General features: G+C 51.3%; 7 protein-coding genes and 1 non-coding gene across 8 annotated transcripts; 2 read left to right on the top strand and 6 right to left on the bottom strand.

Annotated features, from left to right (window-relative positions):
- Positions 1-146, top strand: LRP88_04123. The gene has a single exon. It is a non-coding gene; the product is annotated as a tRNA-Arg (tRNA).
- Positions 147-2,009: 1,863 nt separating this feature from the next.
- LRP88_04122 (uncharacterized protein) lies at positions 2,010-2,846 on the bottom strand (the record flags this gene model as incomplete). The annotated part of the gene is made up of 1 exon (XM_083240704.1): positions 2,010-2,846. One exon carries the CDS (start codon positions 2,844-2,846, stop codon positions 2,010-2,012), a length of 837 nt encoding a protein of 278 aa, XP_083103994.1.
- A 2,122-nt stretch (positions 2,847-4,968) lies between these two features.
- Positions 4,969-6,158, bottom strand: LRP88_04121 (uncharacterized protein; the record flags this gene model as incomplete). Its single annotated transcript, XM_083240703.1, has 2 exons — positions 4,969-5,601; positions 5,652-6,158. 2 exons carry the CDS (start codon positions 6,156-6,158, stop codon positions 4,969-4,971), a joined length of 1,140 nt encoding a protein of 379 aa, XP_083103993.1.
- Positions 6,159-6,840: 682 nt separating this feature from the next.
- LRP88_04120 (uncharacterized protein) lies at positions 6,841-7,440 on the bottom strand (the record flags this gene model as incomplete). The annotated part of the gene is made up of 1 exon (XM_083240702.1): positions 6,841-7,440. One exon carries the CDS (start codon positions 7,438-7,440, stop codon positions 6,841-6,843), a length of 600 nt encoding a protein of 199 aa, XP_083103992.1.
- A 2,616-nt stretch (positions 7,441-10,056) lies between these two features.
- On the bottom strand, positions 10,057-13,002 carry LRP88_04119 (Ty1/Copia family ribonuclease HI; the record flags this gene model as incomplete). The annotated part of the gene is made up of 3 exons (XM_083240701.1): positions 10,057-10,871; positions 11,118-11,578; positions 11,693-13,002. The coding sequence occupies 3 exons, from the start codon at positions 13,000-13,002 to the stop codon at positions 10,057-10,059; spliced, it is 2,586 nt and encodes an 861-aa protein (XP_083103991.1).
- A 972-nt stretch (positions 13,003-13,974) lies between these two features.
- On the bottom strand, positions 13,975-15,261 carry LRP88_04118 (uncharacterized protein; the record flags this gene model as incomplete). The annotated part of the gene is made up of 1 exon (XM_083240700.1): positions 13,975-15,261. One exon carries the CDS (start codon positions 15,259-15,261, stop codon positions 13,975-13,977), a length of 1,287 nt encoding a protein of 428 aa, XP_083103990.1.
- A 4,013-nt stretch (positions 15,262-19,274) lies between these two features.
- Positions 19,275-20,876, bottom strand: LRP88_04117 (Alpha/Beta hydrolase protein; the record flags this gene model as incomplete). The annotated part of the gene is made up of 2 exons (XM_083240699.1): positions 19,275-20,383; positions 20,435-20,876. The coding sequence occupies 2 exons, from the start codon at positions 20,874-20,876 to the stop codon at positions 19,275-19,277; spliced, it is 1,551 nt and encodes a 516-aa protein (XP_083103989.1).
- A 754-nt stretch (positions 20,877-21,630) lies between these two features.
- On the top strand, positions 21,631-22,868 carry LRP88_04116 (uncharacterized protein; the record flags this gene model as incomplete). The annotated part of the gene is made up of 3 exons (XM_083240698.1): positions 21,631-21,807; positions 21,856-22,334; positions 22,382-22,868. The coding sequence occupies 3 exons, from the start codon at positions 21,631-21,633 to the stop codon at positions 22,866-22,868; spliced, it is 1,143 nt and encodes a 380-aa protein (XP_083103988.1).
- Between the last annotated feature and the right edge of the window lie 2,681 nt (positions 22,869-25,549).

Here is a 25,549-nt window from a genome sequence, read left to right as displayed (position 1 = left end):
GGCCGCGTGGCCTAATGGCTAAGGCGCTAGATTTCGGTCTACAACTCGCAAATTCTCTAGAGATTCCAGGTTAGTTCCACTCAACATTGTCCAAGTTCGAACACAAGACTAACAAAGTAAAAAAGGTTCGAATCCTGGCGTGGTCGCACAATTTTCTTTTTGCATTTCTAGCCTTCCACATCGCACATCCTTACATGAGACGTCCAAGAGATTGAATTAAAGTGAGGATGCTTGGGTTGAGTTGTGCGTCTGTGGGTCTTCATTGGTGCAGCAGCCGAGGCCAGTGCACGTGATTGAATGCGTGACACCCTTCAGCATCACTTTTTGTCCGCTTCTCTTGACCAGTTTTTCACTTTCGTGAGTTGGCTAAATTCGAGAGTCCTTATTTTAATATTAATTACCCAATTTCTCTTTTTTTTTTTTTTTTTCTTCAACAATCATGACTGAACGTCTGCTCCCTGATCTTCTATTTGATAATCTCTTGCACATGCAGACCGTAGTACTTTGGCAGGCCGCAGCCCGAGGGAGGCCTGCCTCAAGCTAATTTACCATCACCTTAAGTCGCATTTCCACCGTTTGGAGAGAATTAAAAAGCCCCATTTTGGTACCTAAACTGATCAATTCATTTACCTTCATGATACTTGTTCTCATCTAGCTCCATGAGGAATCGTGGTACTCTGCCTGATCAGTTCATGTTTCGCTCTAGCCGATTCACATGCATCCTCAGACAGACTTTCGGTCAGATGCCCCCGAGGCTTAAAAGGCTTGTTGTTTGCCTACCTAGCGATTCTTATCGCCCCCATCTCCGACACCATCAACCGTGCTCTCAGATTATGTTGAAGTGAGCAGGGCAGAGGTTCCCAGCCAAACTTCTGTTGAGCCAGCTGAAGAACCGGAGTCAAGCGAAAAAGGGGTCCATGAGGAGGCAATGGGATTCGGGAAACATTCAGCCCTAGAAGCTAACGACGTCTCATATCAGCGGATTACATGTGCGACGGATTGCTATCACAGGTACAGCAACACACCACAACGCCTCGCTTCTGCCCGATCCCAATGGCCACTTATATCTGTGCGCCTCAAGGAAAAAACAGAGTATCTGGACAGCACTCGGAGCTTCCTTGATGATGATAGTCAGATCAAGACCAAAAGGCAACTCGACGATCTCACCGCCGCAGTCAACAAGAAACGCGATCTCATCGTTGGCCTGAGAAGCCTTCTTCAGACCTTCAAAGCCACGGATCTGGAGCAAATCCTGACGGATCACGAAGCTGAGCTCAAAAAACTCGAGGTTAACCAGGCAGAGGTCAGGACAGCCTTGGCGGCTCTACCAGAGAAAGTTGCAAAGATTCGCGAGTCTCGCGCAAAGGTAACAAAGGAGGCTACTGAGTTAGGAGCACAGGAAAGGGCGTGTAGGAAGGAGTTGTTACAGTGCAGCGTAGAAGAAAAGGCCTCGTAGGCGTGGGATAAGGTTCATGGTCTTTGTCTCTGTGGTTTGGCAAAGATGAAAGAGAAGGACCTCCAGGTGATTCTTCTGAATCTCGACGCAGCGTTGCACAAGCAAGGAGGAAATTCACATGACATCCAACGCTGACGTGTGTTGCTATGAGATGCTCTCGGGGGCGCTGAGCAAGCACGGCTAGCTAAGCAAATCGCTGAGGAGATGGGGTTGCCACGGCACCGGCGACAGCTATGGGCCGTATTGGACGGTGTCTTTGGAGCTAGCGTGACTTAATTTTGGTTACGGGGATGAGCAAGGTCGTCATATGAGTTCTCGAGGTTGAAGAAGCATTTGGCCATCATATAATTTACTCGAGGCCCGCCGTATCCTTCCATTAAAAATCCCTTTGACCTACACTCCCAATCTGACCAGACAACGCTAGCCGGTTAGAAAAAAAGTATTAGACTTGGAAAACATCCCTAGGCAAACCTCTTGGCATTGGTCTCAGAGGCTGAAACACACTGTGACCTTGACTTCTGTCTCCATCCAACCTCCTTCCCTCAGCTGCGACTCAAGCCGTCGTGTTCAGTGCACTATCGATAACCTTCCACGTATGATCCTGGACATCCTCGATCTGCTGCTCGGTCCAGCTTGCCTTGTTCGAGATCAAATGCCCCTTCTCATCAATGAAACTCCAGAGCTTGTCGCTGTCCGCCGCCCGCTCGCGTATCCCGCTAATGAGCCTCTCGGCGCACGTGTCAGGCAGCACACCTAACAAAGGGCCGACGGCCTTCGCCGGGGTCCTCAGATACCACGGCAGGTTCTTGAAGATCTCGGTCCGCACGAAGCCAGGGTAGGCGTGCACAAAGTGTCTCTTGCTGCCCGCCTGCTGCGTCGCGAAGGCTTGCACCATGGCGTCCGTCATGGAGATACAGTGGGCGGCCGCGTTGGCGAGGCTGAAGTTGGACTTGAGATCTAGGTCGTCCCAGATGAGACTGGACGGGTTACCGCGTTTTCCGTCGAGCACGATGAGGATCTTGGCGTCGTCCTTGAGAACCGGTAGCAGCTCGCGGATTAGCAGCTGCTTGCCGTAGTAGTGAAGTGCCATCTTGTTGTCGATGCCCTCTGCTGTCTCGGTGCGGCCAGCCATGGTTCCGATGCCCTGGCTGAGGACGAGGTAATCTAGTGCTGGCGGCTTGGTGGCCTTGTACGCGGCCGTGTAGTCTTTGATTGCGCGCATCGACGACGCGTCCAGCGGCCGGAACTCCATGTTCGCGTGTGGGATGTCCTGCGGCTTGTTGCGCCCGCTAATGATCACGGTGGAGGATGAGGACTCGGCGGCGAGCCGCGAGGCTATCGCGTAGCCGATGCCACCGGTTCCCCCGACTACCAGAGTTCTTGTGGCCATGTCTCGAGGCGATCAAGCAGGAGTTGTTTGTCGATATTGGATTAAAGGGTAGAGGGCCACTGGAATGCGATGTCAGTGGGTGGTCAGCGACTTTATTAATAAATAGGTAGCTGCCGCGTGACGCCACTCCAGCCTTGGTAGTGCTCAGGCCGGGTAGATAGATCGCCCCGAGTCCGGACTCAAATACGGTACTTATCGCCGGTAAAGTCCGGGCATCCGCATTAACCACGTGAAAGGTAATTTCATGATCGGTATGCTCACTGTTATTGGGATTATCACTAGAACATTCTATGAATCTATATAGCTGGTCGTTAGTTGTAAACCTTCGTAAGTCAGTACACTAGGAGCATATGGAGTAGTACTACTTGTACCAATCGATGTACTCTTCTTTAGCTTAGTTGAAACTATGCAATGATGCAGTGGTTGATCCAAAATCGAAGAACTTATCATGTGATTATGCGAAGAACCTCGAGATATTCTAGTGCGTTGGGATCAGATGATCCTGTTTTGATGGTGGAGTGCTCATCGTGTAAGCCATGTATGTCATCAGGATCAAATATGATATTCCAGTATCTCAAGTTTTTTTCCTGCCACCTGCTAGCTACACCTAAAGGCTTACGAGAGGAAACCTGCGACTACTCTTACGCTTCCCAAGCCGCAGAGCTCGATGCCATGCCGGACTTTATCATTTGACGAGTACAACTTGCTTTGGCGGATTTCACGCACATTGAAGACTGATCAATGTCTTCTTTGTTATAGTTGAAGCCCGGCCCTCGATGGGATAACTGTGTCAGAAGACCGATAAAATGGCATCGACCAAGAAGGGGGCATTTATCGGCGTGGAGTCTTCTATGACCTCAGTGAGCTGGTTGTGGAATCACCATTTTGCTGCTGTGTTTGTAACTCACTCAGCTTCGAGTGCACACCGATTGCGTTCTCGGATAACACCCAGACTCGCCTTCATGACTGGTTGCTGGCTCACTGGGCAACGCCGATAAGAGAGCTCTGGAATCTTGAGGACTTGTCAGAGGAATGCGCGCGCCAGCGAAGTTGGTCATTCTTCTTGACCAGTGCACTTCTCCACGTTCATGGCAGTGTTGGCACACCCCCAAATCTCATCACGGTTTTGTAGGCAGATTAGTTGGCTATTTCGAGATTTATTGGCGCCCTTTCTTCACAATTTTGTGTTTAAACGACCTCGATATCACTTGGAGATACCAGTGCCGTGGTATGATTCCTTAATAGTAACCATGAATCCAATGCATGCGAATCACTATCAACCGCATGCTAACTTAAATTTCATTGAACAGGCTCCTCAGTGGATAGGTACAGAACGTTCATGAACTTCAGGCATGTTCAGGCAGCCAGAATGCTTCGGGGCAGAAGGTTCTAATACCGCCAGCATGTTCCGATATTGATCTTTACTCTCGTGCCAGACACTCTCTGACCATGAAAAGACAAGTGAAATCGCCAACAAAGGGCAGTGTTCAGTCACGCGATGGCATCTTACTTTGTCTACCCTGCAAAATGCCAAAGCCAGTCTTGTCTAGGGTACCAACTTGGCGCCGGGGTAGCATCATCTCCAAAGCCAATCTTCGGTGCAGGAATGGGGTTGCGCTTCGGAGCCCGGACGGAAGGCCCTCCGAGATTTCAGCTGGGAGGGTTCGGGGTCACATCCTTGGTGGGTTTGACGCATCATCCTTAAGTTCCATGACAGGGAAGAAAGCTGTTAAGTTAGCGCTTCAAATGGTAGTAGCTGATCGATCACTAATGCAGAAACGAACAGTCGATGGAGAAAGGAGGCGAACGAAATGAACAGTGAGGCATGACATTGCGGTTGAGATCACGCGGGGTCACGTGGGACCCTTCACCACCAACTTCAAGTTCGTCAAGTTGGAAGCCAAAACGTACGGTCGTGAGATCATTACTTATCCGCCTCGGTAGGTACATGGGTATTCCACAACGCCGAAAAAGCCAAACCCTCAGTCACTTAATGCCAGTTGCTTCGCAACACTCCCTCCATTTGTCCTCCATGTGAACAAATCATACAATCCATTCCAAACCATTCAGGTAGACACGGCACATTCCACGTCAGTCAAACACCAGATCCAGCATACTCGCTTCAAGAAGACTCGGACGATTCGTCAGAAAGTCGGGGTTCCATGTAGGTGATAAAGGTCTGCGAGATCTTGACCAGGTCGGTGATGTCCCAGTTGCATTGGGGTCCACCGGCAACGAGACGAGTCATGGCGTCCCACCATTCCATGCCTTCGAGGTGCTTGTCGTGCTGGGTCTTGAGGTTGTCCAACTTGTTCTTTTCGGCGTCGATGTGAAGTTGAGCGTCTCTAACGCCAAGCAAGTCGCGTTCCGCCTCGGCGAGTTCCTGTCGGTTCTTCTTGATGCTCTCGTTGAGTCCCCTCTGACGGGCCATGAGGTCCTCTTCAGAAGCAGTGAGACCCACCATGGAGATACTTCCCAGCTTCGCCTTGAGCTTGTGAAACTTCTGCTGAGCTTCGTACAGTTCAACCTGGTCGTCAAGCTGCTCCGACAGGTCCTTCTTGAGCATGGAGATGCGTGTCAAGAGAGCCGCGGGAGAACGGACTTGAGACTTCATGTAGATGAGGTCGGCGCTGAGCTGGCGTTGCTGTGCCTGCATGGCAGAGGATTCCTTGGCGAGAAGCTCTTGGTGGTTTCGCAAAGCATCCGTGATAGCTTGAGCACTCTGGAGAAGGGCGGTGTTCTGTTGCTGTTGGCCCTGCATCTGTCAGATTGAAATCGCCTAGAAAGTGAGAGAAGGTGACATACCTGAGGGACTGCGAGTCCAGATGGAGAAGCTCGGTTGAGAGCTTCTTCCAAGGAAAGGCGTGTACGGGTCTGTTGGGACGAGGATGAAGTGGTGCGTCGTCGCAGGTGCTTTGGTGCCACACTCATGGTGGACTTGCGGGCCTTGGGGAGAGATGCGCGCGGCACAGTCGAAGAGGTGGTAGCCGACAGGTTCACGCTCAGCTCCTCAGAAGAAGAGCTGGATGATCGAGGGCTGACTTTGACTCGAATCCTGGTTGATCTCTTGGAATCGCTGGCGCCGAGCGGGTTGCTAGGGCTATCGCTCATGCTCATGTCGGTGCTCACTCCGTCAAGGGACTGGTCCGTGATGGCCGCAGTCTGCTTCTCTCGGCCCAGCTCGTCCTGATTGATGTTAGAAATGCCATCGAGGCTCTTGGTCTGACGGCGGCGCTGTTGGCGCCTCGTCATGTCGTAAGAGACTCGCGCCGGGGCTCGCATGCTGCGGCGACCCTCGACTACGGGAGCCATGATGAGCTGTTTGATAGGGTGAAGATGAAATCTGATGATTCAGAAAGCGGAGGGATGCTTGTTTGAAGGCTGTCAAATGAAGAAATCGAGGTTGCTCGAGGGAAAAGAAGAGATGAACTTCGCAGAGTCGAGGCGGGTGAGAGGTGCTGCAGCAGTGCAAGCTTGGCTGAGTTGCACTGTGGAGCCTCAGGCAAACAAACGCCAGTGCAAACGGTTGAGACGCGTTTCTGCATGAGGTCAACAAACGTGAACCGTTTTGAGTCTCGAGAATAAGGCGTTATCGGTCATCTGATAAGCGTTTCGTCGTCAACCTCAGAGTTTGTTGCGCCGGTTGAGGCCCACCACAACCCAATCAAGAAGCCACATAAAGTCATCATGGCTCCCAATAACGCCGCTCTTCATAACAGGTCGCGCATGATGCGAATGCACTTTGCTTATGATTGGCATTATTCTAGTGCTTGATATCTCGCTGCCCCAAATCAAGGGCATCGTCGCGCCGACCTCCAGGTTGGTACCGAGTCTCTCAGCCATGAGGCAACTACGGTGGGAAAATGATACGGGGAGTAAATCCCGGTGTTAGATATTAATTGTTTCGGTCAATCAAAAGACAATAAAAGCTAAAAGAGTGTGTCAATCTAGTGTTCTCATCGCACCATTACTCCATAGTTTGCCATCGCGTTGCCTACACAGGAACTCGAAGTACCGGCGAGACCTTTTCCTCCTCTCTCCAGCCTTGTCGCCCCTTGACATACTTCTGGCCATGCTTCCACCACTCTCCACACACCTCGGGCTTCATCAGCACTTCCCCAACGGTTTCTTTGGTCTGACGAAACTGTTGCGTGTAGAATGCACCGATCTCGTTGACACTAAGAGCCACATCCATAAACAACAAGGCCTCGGCGGCGGATATGCATTTTTCTTCGTATCTTGAAGGGTCTTGGTTGCACTTTTCTTCCAGATCGTCAAGCGTCCTTTCGAACGACTCAGAATTGGCCTTATCGTAGATCAGAGCGTCAAGAGTGGGTGGGTTTGACCGGAACGAGGCGTCAATGTTCCTGAGTTGCGAGCACATGCCGCAGATAACGTCTCGCGGCTCCAATTCCATACCGTCCGTTCTCACCAAGTGCTTGCGCAAGATCTTCATCATCCAATCATTCCCCCAGTCGATTTCCTGCCGATCGCTGGTAGTTCTGTTAGAGACGACTTCCGGCAGGTCGGCGGAAATGCTGGCCACGAAAGCCCCGAATGAGAGGAGAATGGAGAGGAAAGTGAAGCGATGCATGTTGCAAAGTCTATGATCTGATAGTGAAAAACGTGTGGTGTGAGTTTGTTGCTGATGTTGAGAATAGAAAATCGGTCTGGCTCGATAAGATGAGTGCAATGAAGAGGCAAGGAAGGTGTTGATAGTGGAGCGAGATCTGTCGACCTAATACTCACCAGATTCCTATCATCGCCTGGCATGAGTAATCCCCGTATACCCAGTGTTCACGTCCATTATCTTTCGTCTTTTATTGCTATGGCTTTGATTGTTCAACCGAGAATAAAGGCACGGTGCTCTTGGCATGGATCTTGTCCCTTGTCAGTTAAGTATCCTTTATCTCCCGCACCCCCCTTAATCTAGCGACGCATCTTCCTCTTTGATGTTTTTTGAGGCGGCGTATCCTCCCTCGTAACCGAAGGACTCTCATCTAAGGAGAATTGTAGATAATCCAGTGAAGAAAGTGAAACTGGTATACTAACGCGTCACTCCACGTGCGCTCATTGTTTGACCTCTAGCTGAACAACAAGGTACAGCAATCAGCTCCGACAACAGATCCATTGAACATTCCCGTGGTGCTTTTTGAAGCCACATAATATGAAGAAAGTGGACACTCATCACAACGTATTGGTGATGTTCTATGCTGGGATAATCCTAAACCATGGAGCGAATAATATCCGACCAACCAGAGCCACTACGATCATTTGCCCTCCACGGTTTGCTTGGTCCTAGTGCTAGGATTAAAGCCAATAATATTATCCATCTAAACATGCTTGATTTTTCTCATCACTTCATTATTTCGCTCGTTTGAAGACCGTTGATTCTAAGCGAGATATCTTGCAATGACGAACTTTGACAATAGATCCAAACATCTTGAAATAAACGGCGGTTAGAATTGAAAAAGGGTATTGAATAATCCTGTTTGGGGATTTCCTGTCTTTTCGGGCTGCTCGTTTGCCACCGTATTGTCGGCTTATCCAGGGTCATTCATTTGTTTACAGACTCACCGGGTTTGGAATTTAGATCTCGCTTCACAATCTGAGATCGTTTATTGTCCAATGTTGGATGAACCATCAGACTCTGCTCAAACGCCAGCCTCACTCAACCATATCTAGACTTCCAGCACTTCGCATCAGCTCTTCTTCCCTTCCTCCAATCATCTTCTCCTACTCCTTCGACAAATGCACCTTGAACAGAACGTTTCTTGCAACTTGAGCGAAGCAAAGCAAAACATCATACCATACCATCTTTCAAGCGACATCCGCCACGTTCAAGTCTCTCAGCCAAGATGGCGCCCACCGATGGCGCCCACCGATGGCAAGCCCTCCGGCACCCCCGGACCATCCAAGTCAATAAACCACCCCGATGAAAGCCAGAGACCCGCGCGCTCTGGCCCACCTCCCCAAGGACAGCCGGCCCAGTGGTCTGCGCCTCGTCTTGACCCTCAGCTTCAGTCACTTCTACAGGAACGGGTACCATCGAACGACAACTTTGTAATCGCTACAAGATGCTCCACTTTGGACGGTTCCGGGCTGCTCTTCCACGGCGATGGTGTGAACATGCTCGTGCCCTTCACGATGCTTGATGAACAGAATCAACTTCGTTTCGGTCACACTGGAAAGTTTGAAAGTCTGGACTGGCTGGCAGTAGTCAACCTACAAAAGCCTGAACCAGACTTTTCGAACCCTCCCACTGTCACAAGCAGAACCAGCCGTGAGCCGCAGCCACCTGTTCGTTCAAACCCGTCTCGACCTCAGCCTGCAATACCATACCGCAAGTCCCCCACCGGGGTCGCCGATCCGGGCGGGATACCACACGTGGCAACACGACTGACAACGGCGAGGGTCCGTCCGAAGACAAGTGTGTTGGTCGGTCCCGCGGTCCGCGTTGATCTTGAAGGCGCTCAGTCAACTTCTTCGGAGTCCTCATTGCAGCGGAACACTACGGGAGGATGCTCTGGATGTTGAAAAAATGGGCAAAGTGCGGGATTTTGGTGCGCGCAAATGCTTTCAGGCAGTTCACAAGTAAATGGGGGTATGTACTTGTCGCTGATAGACGGGATCAATGGCAACTAAAGCTCTAGAGGAATCGCATCATCTTACAGAGCTACCACAAAATTACAGAGACTACTGACACTGCTTTACACCCGAGTTTCTATGGGGTAGGCTCTTCGGGTGTAGGCTCTTCGGGCTTTCCACAGGCAGTATTATCAAACGTGGCCCGGGTGAACCCAAAGAATAGCTGCGTATCCAGCGTCAATATGGTCCCGTCTGGCACAGCGTCTGACGTATTGAACGACCACTTGGGGGCGTAATAAACACCAGGGTGTGCGAATCTTTGAACCCCGATAGTTGCACTAGACCCCTTATCTCCTGTCGTATAGTATTTGTTGGATAGCGTACGGCATATTCGATCAGAACGATATGAAACAACACGATGTGGAGCCAAAAGTGATGATGTTCTTGCTTCATCCTCCTCCCGGCCCCCTCTTTTCTCAAGAGGGGGTTTTCTAGTCATCTGACTAAGGCTAGGATATCTGTGTACTAGGGGTTTATGCAAATTCGGGGCAGATGCCGCCACATGAGGGGTCGATCCAACACACCCCCCCAGCTGAAGCCGGGTAGGTTGAAGCTGCCGATATCAATAGGATGACCCCGGACCCTCTAGCTCTTCCTTCAGCTCCTGCCACCTCCGTTGCCCTAGCCGGTCTGAGATGTCAACCAGACCTAGCTGCTGTACGGACCGTTGGAAGGTTAGGTTGCTGACTGTCTTCGTGAGCCCATCTGCGATCATTTGGTCGGTTGGTATGTAGTCCACCTGGATCCTGTTCCTCTGAGCTTCCTGCCTCAGCCAGTGGTTATGTATATCGATATGTCGTAGCTTGGTTTGTAGCTTGTTGATGTCTTTGTGGATGAGCCGGATGGTCTGCTGGTTATCACATTGGATGTGAATCTTTTCCTCTTCCAGCTGGATCCCTAGCTCTTTGACTAGCCGGGTGATGAACATAGCTTCCTTAGCTGCTTGAGATAGGGCTAGCAGCTCGGCCTCGGTCGTTGAGGTCGTAACCGTAGACTGCTTGTTGGCTCTCCATCCGATCGTGCCTCCGAACAGTCTCATGACGTAGGCTTGGGAGCTTTTCCGGTCTTCGAGGTTATCTGCGAAAGAGGCGTCGCTGGCCACAAGGAATCGATCGTCTTGGCCGAATTGAAGGGCCAGGTTCTTGGTCTTCTTGAGATATAGAAGGACCCTATCGGCAGCTTGATGATGCTCAGGCCCTGGGTTCGAATTGAACCTAGCCAGCCGGGACGCAGCAAAGGCCACATCCGGCCGGGTTATCATAGCTGCATATAGGATCGATCCAATCTTCCGCTGGTATCGTCGCATCGAAGGAATCGAGGCCGGGGTATCTGATCGAACAAGGTCCTCCCTCTTCATAGGGGTATCGTGTCGCTGATCTAGGTCATCCACAAGGTTAGCTATCTTGTCTAGATATGCAGATTGGGATAACTAGATAAGTCCTTTTGTTCGGTCTCGGATGACCTTAATTCCAAGGAACCATTGAAGATCCTGTCCGCCTGTTAGGTCATATCGACCTTTGAGGTCTGCAACGATCTTTTGTACGTATTGATGTTTGTTCCTTTGGCAGGCAAAGACGATATCGTCTACATAGAAGAAAACGATGATCCCATTCTTTGTCATACAGCAGGACTCGTGCCGGACCGGCTTGAAGCCTAGGTCTTGGAGTGTAGCTATGAGTTCTTTCTGCCATAGGAGGGGTGATTCCCGCAGCCCGTATAGAGCTTTCTGGATGAGCAGGATCTTTCCTGCCTTTCTATATCCAGGGGGCATTCTCATCAGAATCTTCTTATCTAGCCTCGCGTTGACGAAGGCGTTGACTGCATCGTATTGTATGAGGTCCAGGTCAAACCGGGCAGCAATTGCTATCAGGGTCCGGAATGACCTTCCGGCTAAAGTCGCAGCATAGGTCTCTTCGTCTAACCCTTTTGGCTGCTGGTCTCCTCGAACAACTAGCCGGGCCTTGCATTTGACGAATCTGCCGTGCTTATCGAGCTTGTAGACGTAAACCCACATGCAGTCAAGGGTCTGTTTGCCTAGGGTTCGGGGGTCATCCCGATCAATCTCGGTCCATGACTCCATTTCCCTATGACTCTGCAAGTGGTCTCGTTCAGCCTGTTCAAATTGGGCCCCCATCGGGTGACCTTGTAGATCCCGATGGTGCCGAGGCAGCTGTGGCAGCTGACTACGATGAACAGACCTTGGTTTCTTCAGTAGCCGTTGCAGCTTAGCTTTGTCGATGATTTCCCCATCAAGGGTTCCAATCGGGCTAGCTAGTCTTCCGGCATTGAAGGCAGCCTTCCAGACGTCAGACCGTTCGAACCTAGGGTCCCTTCTATTGCTAGGGCCCTTCGGATCTTGCCCACCCAGTGGATCCGAGCCATCTTGGATCGTCATCGCCAGAAGGGCAGCTGGCAGCAGAGACATGGGAGTCAAGTAGGCACGATCATAGGTGCCAGGGGATCCGGATCGACTATCTTGAATAGCGTCACCTTCCCTAGGCTTTCCTTGATTACCTTCCTCAATTCTAGGTGCTTGTACCACAATAGAGTCTGGATCAACGTCTTCAGTCAGATCCCTCAGGCCTGGGTCGTCACCTTGGTCCCTTAGATCGTGATCTTGACTATTGTCCTGGTTAGGATCGATCTCATTAACCTGATCCCTCAGGCCGAGGATATTACCTCGGTCCCTTAGATCGCGGTTTAGAGCATCGTCCGGATCGATCTCATTAGCCTGACCCCTCAGGCCAAGGACATCGCCTTGATCCCTTAGGTCTAGGTCTAGAGCATCGTCCGGATCGATCTCATTAGCCTGACCCCTCAGGCCAAGGACATCGCCTTGATCCCTTAGGTCTAGGTCTAGAGCATCGTCCTGATCCTCATAGTGGTTAGCATTCCATGTTCTACTGCCAGTTGCTGTTTCAGCTGTTGACTGATCCGGTCGAGCCTCTTCCACTTGGTTTAGCAGCTGGTCTAATTCCTCCCTACTGACTCGCAATAGGTCGTCTTTTAGCTGGTTAATATCTCCATTGAATTGTTCGTCTTCATCGAAGATGACATCTCTCGTAGATATGACTTTCCCAGTAGCTGGGTTCCAGATCCGATAGATATTGGTTGACTGATAGCCCACGAGGTAGCCGATCCAGGCGCGGGGATTTAGTCGTTGCCGCTTGTTGCGGCCCTTCAGAGCGTCTTGGGTTATTGCAAATGCCTTGGATCCATAGGTTCGTAGGTGACCTAGATAGGGGACCTTGCGTTCCTGGCCGTGACCATCTCGCTGGGCTATTGCTGTGTGGAACCATGTGTATGGGGTATCCCAGTTGTTGATTCTTCGAGGCGTCCGGTTGTATAGATAAACAGCAGCTCGATAGATCTCAACCCAAAGGAAGTGAGGAAATCGAGCTCCGGCTCGTAGGGCCCTAGCCCTAATCGTGATGACCTTGCCGGACAGCTCGGCCCCGCCATTTTGAGCAGGTGTGTCTGCGGCTGTTGACTCCACGATGATGTTCATCCCTCTGAGGAATCTGAACACTAGTCGAGGCCGGTCTTCAGACTTCCCTAAGATTTCTCTATCACACTCAATGGCCTGAGGCTTCAGCTGATACTGCCTGGCTAGATGACCTAAGAAGTCTTTGATGACTGGGACTAGCTCCTTGTGTTGCCGAGTCTTCAAATAATAGTCCCAGATGTAACCGGAATAACGGTCTGTTATTAACATCAGGCTAGCCCTTCCTTCTGGATCTTCGTCCAGGTCGTGGAAGTCAATGGCTAGCCTTATACCGGGTCCGGCCGGAAGGTCTCGCGGCAGGCGGCTGATCTGCCGGGTCATCTTGGAAGTGCCACAGTCGTCACATTTGACAGTTGTGATCCCTTTGATCCGGACCCCTGTGACCTTGTTGACTAGCCTTTCTAGGGCTTGAGGCCCCGGATGACCAAGCCGCAGATGCCAACGGCGGGCATCCTGTTTAGTTGCCTTAGGTCGGGTTGATGAGTTGAATCGATTGCGTTGGGTAGGAAATGCGGCTTCCGGCTGATCTGATGGAATGTCTTCAATAACAAATTGATCATAACGGTCAGCTAGGTAGCAAAGGATCGATCCGGTTGTTGTACGGAGGCAGTTGAAGTCAGGGCGAGTATCCCACCAATAGCCCTGCCGTTGTAGCCGCCGTAAGGATACGAGATTGCAAGGGAAGTCAGGGCAAAAGGCCACATCAAATAGAGATATTGGCCTCGGGCCCTTAGTCCCCTTAGTCAGGATATCAACCTGACCATAGCCTAGGACCAGGACGTCATGTTCTCCAGCGATTAGGATGTCATCTGCCTGTGCGTGCCGATATCCTTTGAACCGGTTGATTTGGTTGAATATGTGGATTGTGGCCCCGGAGTCTAGGATAGCTGACTTCCGTAGGGGATACCGGGCAGCAGGAAAGGCGGCGTTGACTGCACCTATCAGGCCAGAACAGCGCCCTATGGCACGTCCTAGTCAATCTGACTCTGCCAGTCTAGGTAACTCCTTGAGAGCCTTGACTTTATCCTTCAGTCCCTGATTAGAAAGTCGATATTTGACTCCGTCTCTGATCACCGGGTTCTCTTCAAACCAGGCAGGAGCCTTTGATGGAAAGAGGTAATAGCAGTCAGAGAGGCCATGATAGAGGCCCCCGCAGGCCTCGCAGCTTGAGTTGGTATTTCCTTGATCCCGGACTTGCTTGGACTTCGTCCTTTTTGACTGAGAGACGGGTTGTTCAGACTTGCGTTTCTTAGAGGTCCGTTTTGGCTGGGAGGGCCCGGCAGATCCGGAAGATCTAGCCGGCTGTTGGCCTTCTTGACCTAGATCCTGTTCCTGATCCGATTGATCAGTCGGATCCGGATCCTGCCCATAGGTCGGGCCAAAGGCCCCTCTTTTGACCCGGGCTGGGGCCGTCTTGGTTGGCTGCAGCAGGCCCTTCCGGCTAACCTCTGCTCGTAGGTTCTTAGCGACATCTCGGATGGATAGGGTCTTTGCCTCTAGCTTATCCTGATAGATGCCGTGATAGATCGAGACCCAATTTCCGTAGCTTGGCTGAATAACCTTGCATAGGTCATCAAACCATACATTCGGGTTATCTAGGCCTCCGATGCCTTTAGCCTGGGCCTGGTGGGTTGCTTGCTCCCAGTCCGTCAGCCAGCGAGGGAAGTCCTTAGCTGCCTTCGGCATTGAGGCCAGGGTCTTCTGATATTTGGCTCGGGCCTCGACCTGCTGTTCGGTTGTTGTAGCCCCAACGCTGTCTCGAAGGTTGATATACCAGCTCCTAAGATCCTGTTCGGGATCAAAGGCACTAGTGATCAGCCCCGTAGCCACGGTTTCCATCATCCAATCCTTCATCTTATCAATCCGGCTTTGTTCCTGTTCGAACTCTCGATAGTCTTGGTCATAGTCCTTGCGTTCAGACTGGAAGGAAGCCTTGTCTTCAGCAGTCAATTCACTGATATGTTGAGCCTGCTGGGTTGGATCGGTTGATTCGGGCGTATAGGTCGGGGCGAGGGTCTGACTGGACCCTCGGGTCTGCAGGGGTCGTTCGAGCTCGACCCGCTGTGGAGGGATTCTTCGATAATAGGTGCTAACTAGCGGTCTGATTGGGCGCGGCATCGGCTGATCAGATGTATCTGGGTTGACAAGCTGCCAGATACGGGCTGAATTTGCCTTCAATTTGAATGCCTTATCCCAATTTCCCCAATCATTAAAGGTCTCGAGATAGACCTTCCGGGTAGATGCATTATTTTCAGTAGACATCGTGATCTTTGTATACGATTGAATCGGCAGTACGTATCGTAGCGCAGATAGCTTCTTTAAGCAAATGAGACTCTTAATTGTTAGATAGCGTACGGCATATTCGATCAGAACGATATGAAACAACACGATGTAGAGCCAAAAGTGATGATATTCTTGCTTCATCCTCCTCCCGGCCCCCTCTTTTCTCAAGAGGGGGTTTTCTAGTCATCTGACTAAGGCTAGGATATCTATGTACTAGGGGTTTATGCAAATTCGGGGCAGATGCCGCCACATGAGGGGTCGATCCAACAGTATTTAAAATTCCGACGGCTCGGGAAATTCTCATAGAAGGTGGCCGCAAAGTGAACGGTGTCATCGTCCTGCTGTGAATGGCCAACCCACTCAAATGTAACCTCTTGGCCACACGGTGTGGACGGATACACCTCGTAAAAGACCCCGTGCCCAAGGGCCGTCAAAAAGTATAGGTCATCCCAGAATGGGAGGATAGAGACATATGGAAGGCCCTGGTCTGGAAGATCCTTGTTGTTGGTGTCGATTGTTGGAGTAAATAGTGACAGTAGTCCGTTTGGAGTGACATAGACAGTAAAGTCTCTCGCAGGGGCTATTCCTATAGCGAAGGGAAGGGTAACAACTCTTATGTCTTCATCCCATATGACGCCAGTTTCGTAAAGGTTGGTTGGCTGAGCCAAGGCCACGGTTGTCAACGGACCGCCACACGTTTCGTGAGCGCTAGGTTCTTTTGTCACTGCGGAAGTGCTCAGCTCCTCGCCGGAGGTAGCTTAGGATGTTGCAGAGGATTCGTTTTCAGAAGTCGTGGGGTCAAGAGAGATAGCTTCGGATGTGGCTTCAGCGGTTGTTATTTGAAGAGAAGTGGCTTCGGATGTCTCTTCGGATAATGTGGCTTCGGGAGAGGTGAATATAGGCGTAGAAATGTCTCCAGATGATGAAATAGAGGAAAATATTTCATCTGTTGATACAGAGCCTGTGTTAAGAGAAAAAGTCGTGGATCGAGCGATATCATCAGATGAAACTTTTGGTGATGTGCCGAGAGATGGTTGAGCCTCGGAAGAAGACGTGAAGGAAATAGTTGAGCCGTTCGAGGCTGATTGCAATGAGGAAGAAGACTCTTCTTGTGGTATAGAAGATAAAAAGGGAGTTCAATTGACTCGGAAGATGTAGGGGATGGGTCGCCTGTGGTGGCTTCAGACGAAGGCTCCGGAACACTGCCTTCGGTTGAAGTAGGTGCGGCTGCTGGGTCTGGCTCTGAGGAGCTTGATGAAAAGTCTGCAGTCGAGGTGCCTGTGCTCGAAAGAGTACAAGGAGACTCCACGTCTGTTGAAGAGGAGTTCGGGGGTATTATGCTGCTCCCGGAGTCCGTGGCCGTGATAGCTGTTGAATCCTCGGTGATTACAAAAGTAGGCAACTCGTCGAGCGAGGATAGCACTATGGCTTCGGTGGATCGTGTTGAATCTGTTGAGATAAATTCATCGCTAATTGTCGGTCGAAGGGAGAGGGTGCTCATTGCAATCGAGGTACCGGCGTCAATTATCTGCCCATTTTGGCACTCTTCAACTATTTTCTTATGTCAACATTAAAGATCTCGGCGTCAGGATTTGAAGTTATTACCAAGGTAGACAGTCAACGAGACCGGAACACAGCCTGGCCGCGCTGGTGCAAACGTGATAAGACTTCGCTGGTCTTAGGGCCTTGACAGTAGCCAGCTGCGCCATTTGGCAACAGAGGGTTCTCAAACAAAAGGTTTCCTCCAGAATTGACAAACGTTCTCGTGATCGCATCGATGGGCGGCGCCCCCTGACCGACGAGCTGTTTGAAGTCTTCGCCTGCGTAAAAAATCGGATCGTCTCCGTCCAGAAGCTGCCCCGCGACCAGACTGAAAACCCCTGCGTTGGAGCATGACTCGGAGGCTGCAGTGTTTCCGTTGTTGACAAAACCTCGCATAGCTCTCTGTTGTCGCTTTCTCGTTTCCTCAGACTCATCCACCAGCAGTATGATGCCTTGGCCAGACACCCCAGCGGTCCCACTAGTGGTAGATGCAGCATTCGATGTGAGTGTCCCTGATGCTTCTCTGTTCACGGTTGATCCGATCGAGAAGTCCGATGCACTGGGGTCCGCTGTCGGCACATCCTCGTCATCTATTGAAAGGGTTGGGAATTCAAGGGAGGAAGAGTCTGGAAGATCCACGGTCGGCCGAGCCTCGAGAGAAGTTGGCGTTTGGTTCCTATCAATGATAGAAGAAGATTCGACGGGGTCCAAACTCACAGCCCAAATTTACACAAAGGCAAGTGGGTCGACAGGAACGTAAAGCACAAGGACCCTTGGACCAGTTCAGGGTGATCAAGGGCGGCAGCGGCTAAGATGATGCTACCTACCAGGGCTAAATGAAACAGTAGCTGCCTCATTGCGACTAAAAGGAGTGTGATGTTTTGGGGAGCGTCACAGTGGGCGGGGGGGAGAACAGAAGAGAGAAGAAGTAAAAAGAAATAGTGCATCAATGGCAATGATGACGGAACTGGGGGTCTCTTTCAATTCGAAATACCCCCTTAACAAGGGCGCTTGCCTTGGAGCTGAGGCGGTGATCTCCAACGCCCACGGGATGCATTGAGGCGCCACATATCGCCAACCAACAGCTGTCTTGAGCCATTACATTCAATGAAAGTGTTTGTCTTAGAATAGAAGCTTCAGGTTTCTAAGAATGCGGTATGATCAAGTTCGAGACTTGAATATGATTCACCTGGATATAACAGCGCAGGCTCAGCCTTACGCTCCCTGTATACAGCCAAACGCAGGGTAGAACACCAGACTGGTTGGTGGCTTGGAGCGAGAGTTGCTTCTCATCTCCTATCCGGTACGCAGGCTCAGGCTAGATTCTAACGATCAATATTTGACCGCGGTTCTGGCTTTCTGAAAACCTACTTTGGACAGTTTGAAGGATTCCTACTCGGCGCGGTGACGCGACACGCACTCTGAACGACTGGGGAACACACGGTGGCTATTACCTCGCTTGATACCTATTATAGATGACTTGATTTATTCATGGCAAATATTTGCTGCTGAATACACTCAATGTCTAGTATAGCTTATGCTTTATCTCTCGGGTTGAAGCACCTTTTGGCACTGTTGAACTTGGTACCTTTTCCTCGACTGAGACCACAAGGCCTCCTCAGGGTCACCGACAGGCTCTCGGTCGGCATTGGCTCAAATGAAGGGTTGTTTAGTGCGGGTTAAGCGAGTTTTCTCAGCCACCGAGGCCTGCCCAGTGGTTCCAGAGATGCTCTACCGCCAGAAAATCTATCGATCTTGGCCTTAATGCCATTAGAGTTTGCAAATTACCTATATATATACACAAATGCAACGCAAGTGTGCACCTTTCACATTAACTCCACAAGCACATTCCAACTTGCCCTTCGTCAATCGGGACGTCTCTCGGCTCAGCCCCGCCAGTCTGGATCCAGCCCCTACCGAAAGCCGAGGGACCGCGGCTTGAAGGATTTTCATTCCAACTCTACCCTGGACGTTGCTGATCATGACCATATTGGTAAATGAGAGGGGATTAGACGGACAGTCAAGTCGTCCGGGTTTTACCAAGTTCCCGGATAATACCCCTGAGTTGTGCCCCGCCATATGACCACGTCCCCTGGCTACAAGGAAAATGTTCGCCGAACTACTCACAGTGAGTCATTTTCTACTCTGTACCCTAGTTGGACCGGAAGAACTGTTTAAGGACCAGCAAACTCTTGGCAGAGGCCTCATACTCCTTCTGCATTGTATGTAATTAGTCTGAAACCATACGTGCGGAATGGCCACTCCGCGGCATATTGGGCGCATGAGCAATCACAATGAAAAATCAAGCTGGAGAGGTTGCGTGATGTGATTTATTTGAAACACCATGTGGGAAAAATATCTATATAACCAAAGGCTTCCCAACACTACACGCATGAAATTTAATATTGAATGCAACTTGGCCGCAAGCTTCCAGAAAGGTCTCTGCGAGCTTATGACGAAGTGCCAAGCGCACCCATGGTAATTGTCGAACAGGGTGCATCATACACCGAAGGCTTGACGAAGCTGACAGCAGGCTTGGTGCCCTTGCCCAGCTCAATCAGAGTCTTCCCGTTGGGGTCAAACTGCGGCCAGCCAAGCTGCGTCAAGCCCTTGGTAGGATTGTCGCTAAAGGTGAACCAGGCGTGCTGCATAATCTTGGTAAGCTTCTTCTGGTCGGCCGACGGCTGAATTCCGCTGACGTCTCCAGAGGCTCCGAAGATCATGTGCAGATCCACACCGTGGTAGGCTCCGCTGGTAGGGAAGAGACGCGTGTTATCCCAGTCAGCAAGGTATCGATAGGCCCACGCGGAAACACCGTGGTCGCGCCGAGCCTTGGCCTGGTAGGATACGGGGCAGGTGAAGGATTCAAGGAGGAAAGAAGTGACTTGGGCGTCGGTGGGAGTGACGCCGTTGCCGTAGGCGGGAATACGGTAGTAGCCATCTTCGTTGTGGTTGTGGCCCATAAGAATGGGAACCTTGGCAAAGCTGCCAGCCTTAGTCAGGCTGACATAGTCGGAAAAGACGAGCTTGCCGTCGGGCTTGGGGTAGAAGGGAGGGATGGACCGGAGGACGCTAGAGCTCGAGGTAGGCCTGACAGTGGCCGCGGCCGTCTTGATGTCCTCCCAGTCGGCCTCACGCATGCAGGCCATGACATCCTTGGCATCTCCACATCCCACAGCGGAGACAACCGTGTTCCAGTTCTTCTCAGGGACGCCCTCGGCGTTGACAGGGAAGCTAAACGCGTTTCCAGAAGGGGCGATGATACCGTTGACAATGGGGTCCTTCTGGTAGGCGTAGGTCCAGTAGTCAACAGCCACGCCACCAGAAGACTGGCCAGCAATGGTGATCTTGGTAGGGCTGCCGCCAAATCGCCAGATGTTGTCACGGATCCATTCAACGGCAGCACGCTGATCACGCAGGCCGAGGTTCGCTTCTCCAGGGCCTCCGGGGAAGCCAAAGATGTTGATCCGGTAGTTGACGGTGACAACAACAATGTCCTCAGAATCGGCAAAGTACTTGCCGTTGTAGAAAGGACTGTTGGTGTTTCCGATAGCGAAGCCTGGACAGTCAGCATGGTAAAGAAAGGATCAAAGGATCAAGTGATACGTACGTCCGCCGTAGAAAAACACCAGCACTGGCTTGTTGGCCTTGGCAGAGTTGGACGTCGCCTTGGACCAAATGTTCAAAGTCAAACAGTCCTCGCTCTGAGGAGTGCCGGCGTTGCTAGCAAAGTAGGAAATGACATCCTGCGCCTGAGGCGTCATGTCGGGATAGTCGACCTTCTTGCTAGGCGACAAGGGGCAGTCATAGCCAAACTTTTCCGCCTTGTAGGGTTCCCTAGAGGTGAAGCGCTCAGGGGGAGCAAAGCGCAGCTTGCCCACGGGGGGCTTTGCGTACGGGATGCCTAGGTACTCGACCACGCACGCCGAGTTGTCAGCGAGGTGACCCGTGATGGGACCGTTGGACGTGTCGACGGTGATGAAGTTGGTGGTGTCGCACACGGGGGCAGCAGCCGCGAGGCTGGCCCATAGGGCAAGGGTTGTGAAGAGCATCTTGTGAGTCGCTTACCGAGAGTCTAAGTTGTGGTCGGGAATGAGCTGGCTTTATCGTCCTCCAGGTCGGATAGCCACGTGCGTCGGTATCAATGCTCTATCCGAGACCACGGGAGCGGGCTCCAGCTGCATGGTTGTCCCTGTCTCGGCTCACAGGGGTTATGTCGCTCCCCTTTCCTACCACATCATGTCAGTCGACTTGGCGTGCATATGCGTGATTAGAGACCCAGGGAGCCGGTGACCATAGCAGGGGAGACCTCACCATATGTAGGGAACAAGTGCCGCATAGGTGACATCGGAAGAATTGAGACCAATCCATCGGGTCTTGGCCCACCAATAACGCCCCTATCGACAATTCCATAGTCCACCAATGCCATTCTACTCGAACGACCGTCGAGTCGTGCCACACTGCTGCATGAACACCTGGTACTGACACCTTGTCAAAAAGAGGGTCCCTCATCTCTTTGGGCAGTCATTTCCGCTGTGCCACGCGAAAGCCGACGCAGAGGCCAGGGCGGGATGCTCGGTAAGGACTTGCCTGCTTCTGCAAGGGCCGATGTGACCTTGGGCTCAGAGGATGGTGCCCGTATATCGCATCCGACTCGTTCTTGGGTGAAACTAGAGGAGGGCGAATACATGGTGATGGCACCACGACCAAGATGGCAGTCACTCCACCGGCTCTGCAGGATTCATATATGAACTTGAGACACGGTCGAACCTCTGGTTCGAGGTCAACTTACTGAACAGCGTCAAAATGGGTGCCTACGGTATGGGATTCCCCGACAACGGGGTCGACAACCAGGGCTGGAAGCTGTACATTACATCTTTGGTGATGATCATCACAGCAGGCCTGTTTGTGATCGCCAGGTGCTCCACGCGTTTTTTCATGCACAAGCTCGGATCTGACGATGCGGCTATCGTTGTGTCTCTGGTAAGGCGAATCTCTCCGCTGATCTTTCACGTCTAACAATGAAGGTAGCTTTCGTCAATAATCGTCTCTGCTGCCATGCAGCTGGCGGTACAGAACGGATACGGAATGCACAAGGCCGACCTCCCGAAACCAGCGCTACGCACAGCACTCAAAATGTTCTTTATCGCACAGACTCCCTACAAGGTGACCGTCTGTCTCAACAAGGTGGCCGCCATTCTTCTCTACCTTCGCCTTTTCCCCACCAAGAATTTCCGCGTCGCTTGCTATGTGGTTATGGCCATCATCGTCAGCTGGAGTATTGGTGGAGTTGGTGCAACAATCTGGCAATGTGTGCCCATCGAAGGTGCCTGGAACAAGGCGATTGATGCCAAGTGTATCGACTCCAACAAGTTCTGGATTGCCTACGCCGTCATGAACATTCTCACAGATATTATGGTCTTGACTCTCCCTATTGGCTCTATTATGCGCCTTCAGATGAACATGCGAGAGAGGCTGATGCTTTGCGGCGTCTTTCTCTTGGGCGGCTTGTGAGTATCCTTTGTGCAATGCGTTGCCAAGCTAACATGATGTTCAGTGTCACCATCGCATCCATCCTTCGAACGACGTCAGTACAAAACTCGATCAAGAACAAAGAAGACATAACCTACAACTTTATTGAGCGTGGCATGTGGACGTTGATCGAAGCCAACCTCGGAATCATCAGCGCCTGCTTGCCTGTTCTTCGACGACCCCTGGGCAAGCTGTTCCCGCGCATTTTCGGATCTACAAAGAAGAGTTCCAACTACTTTAGCGGTCCTGGGGACCACTCCAAGGGATATAACCTGTCCAATATGTCTGCCAGTGCCCACCCGAGCTTCTGGAGGGGCACGACGAGAACACATCAGGTTGTTTCCGTCAGTGGCCCTGAGACAACTACTGGACGAAAGAGCGACGAGCGGCGCATCATCGAATCGTTGAAGGGGAGTGATGCGGAGAGCGATCCTGATAGCCATGGATCTCGGGGTATTGCAAAGAGGGTGGATGTGGTGAGAACGTCATTCCATGAAGCGGATAGGGAGTAGATGTGGCCCCAATATGATACAACAAGCCTACCTACTTAATACAAAAGCGAGTTCATTTGTACCGGTATGCACCTTCGGCAACTCTACATGGTCACAAGGCAGTTGCTGCCACGACTACTCGCCGATTTCGATTGGAGTGACTGAGTGTTGGTCTTACAATCGTAACACTCTCATCTATCGAGTTCATCCCTTGGTTTAGCCAAGAGCTCAGCGCCTTTATCTCTCGCCTGTTTATCAACAATTCCTCCCATGCTTTTCTTGTCAAAGTCGACGCCAGCGGACCCTAGACCATACTCTTGGATGCCTCCCTGTTTCCATTTGCTACAATCTTGCGCAAGCATTTGAGGTCCTTGCATGTAATCCTTTCCCTTCTCGCCTCTTGTTTTCCTTCGGGTCCGTTGCGTGCGGCCAGACTTCGGGTCAAATGTTGACCCTAATAGTAGATTTTGTCCAATTGTAGGAGTGAACCGCGATCAAAGAGAGGTGTAGGGGTACCTGATGCAGGGTATTCCTTACTTCTTATCAGCACAATACCCTATCTTATAACTATAAGTGATAATTATCGGGGTGGTAGGTCGTAATTCTGAAAGATTTAACAGAAATTCTTGGAGTGCTGCCACTTGCGAGGGAGTTCCCTCGCTATCCTCTCACCCGGGGAAGCGTTAAACCCAGCCGATGCCAAGCTGTGGCTTGTAATGCACATTGTGGCTGGGGACTAACAAGAAGATGATGCAGGCTGAGTCCAGCTGAACCAGCAACTATTAAGTCAGTAAGTGACAGGGGTAAAAGCTCAGCTGAGCCTGATTCATGCCTTGTTGGATTGGGCTTCAATCATGCTTCTTTCAACTACAAATGCCGGCAGCCATGGTCGCTTCAGTGCATGGCACCCCGGGGGATCCGCCAACTGAAACCTCCAAGCTGGCCAACCCTACCTCAATCACCCCTGGCATATCAGATTTCGCTGCCTTGAAGGATGCCATCCAGCAAGTAAACATCGAGGCTGTTCGGGCCCTCGCTGAGAAAGGCGCTGACGTCAACAGTTGGCTCCCAGGGGAAGGCACCGTCCTACAAATTGCTCTTGGAGTGGCAGAGCCTCGAATCGAGTGCGTTCGCATGCTTCTAGACAATGGCGCGAATATTTACAAGGGGGATACCTTTGGAAACGCATTGACCAGAGCCGTGGACGATGGCCTTGACGACGTATTGGACCTCATGGTGCAGGGGGGATACGTGCGGAACGAGGCTGAACTGCCACCAGATCAGCGCCTTGAAAATGATATGACGATTCTCCACGTCGCTGTCTGCTGCAGAAATCGACGGGCCTTGAAACGCCTACTTGAATCACCTGCGAAGGAGATGATCGATCATCAAGACACCTGGCGCCGAACTCCTCTGCATTACGCCACCCAGACTTACAGTGAAGCCTTGCATTGGGTCCAAGTTAGCGTTGATGTAAACGCAAAGTGGTACCCTACTCCCGGAAGTACCGAATGCGAGATTGCCCAAGTCCTTGTAAACAACGGGGCCAGGGGCGACATTTCTGACGTCTGGGGGGGGGGGCTCCACCGCCCTGCAGAACGCTTTTCAGAACTTCAGCACTTATGATGTGGCCAAGATAGTATTTCCAGCGACTTTGGTGGACATGTCGCGATGGGCCGAAACGGCGAGATATGTATTGGAGAGGCCCGAGATGCATATCCTATACAATGAGACAGGCGGAAGCTTGATCACGACAAGTGAACTGGAGGCTTCGGAGACATCTGAATCAACCTTCAACCACTTTTTGCTCTTCCAGGTGCCCCCAAGGCGAGAACTAAATTTCGACAAAACTAGCCTATTGTAAGAAGATGCTTTCCTCATGCATTCACAACCTCACACGCCCGGATCTGTTAGGATACTTAGCGAACACCAGTGTCTGATCACTCAAAAACGGGGCTTCTCTTGTGCGCGGTGGCATCGTGCTGAAAGCACACGTTATCGTGACGCTTAGTGGAAACTTCACCAGAACTCGATGCCGACAAAGTCCGAGTTCGAAACGTTTAGAGATGATTTAACTTTGCATGGTAAGTTCTAGTTCACTCATTGCAGAACCTCTTGGGGCTAGAAATCCGCGCTGCACAGTGGAAGATTGACTGAAAGGTTTAACCATTAGATTTCATTGCGTGTCGATTCATCACAACTTACCCCAGCCTCTTCCGAAAGGGCGGAGGCGACCAGTCTCTGTCGTCCGATACTAAACTAGATGGTACCAGCATCGAGCTCGTTCGTCGTTCCCATGTGCTCCTGTGGACAATGGTGAAGTCGGGCGAACGCCACATTGGATGGGATGGAATCAAGCTTAGCAAGTATATCATGCTAAAAACAACAGCTCTCATAACCACTTCTCAACACGCAGAGTTGGCGATTGATGTGTGCAAGTTACTTAACCCGCTTCTGCAGACTCTAAGGGAGAAATGGATGCGTGCGTTTAAGACGGCCAACGACCACCAGTTCAAAATGGCAAGTCTTTCCCGAAATTGAACGACCGGGCGTGATTCTTTTGTTGCTAAGACTTCATATAGCGTTCGACGGTCTTGAAGTCCAGGGGAAACGACCATCGGCTTATCGATCGTCTCCTCGAAGACGCATTGTTATGGGTCCAAGTGGAGGAGATTGCCAACGAGCAGAGGCGTGACCTGTCC

Source organism: Fusarium phalaenopsidis (assembly GCF_050370095.1).
Source record: "Fusarium phalaenopsidis strain FUZ10S chromosome Unknown contig_32288, whole genome shotgun sequence".
Lineage (NCBI taxonomy): Eukaryota > Fungi > Ascomycota > Sordariomycetes > Hypocreales > Nectriaceae > Fusarium > Fusarium phalaenopsidis.
This window is presented reverse-complemented; position numbering and strand designations above follow the sequence as displayed.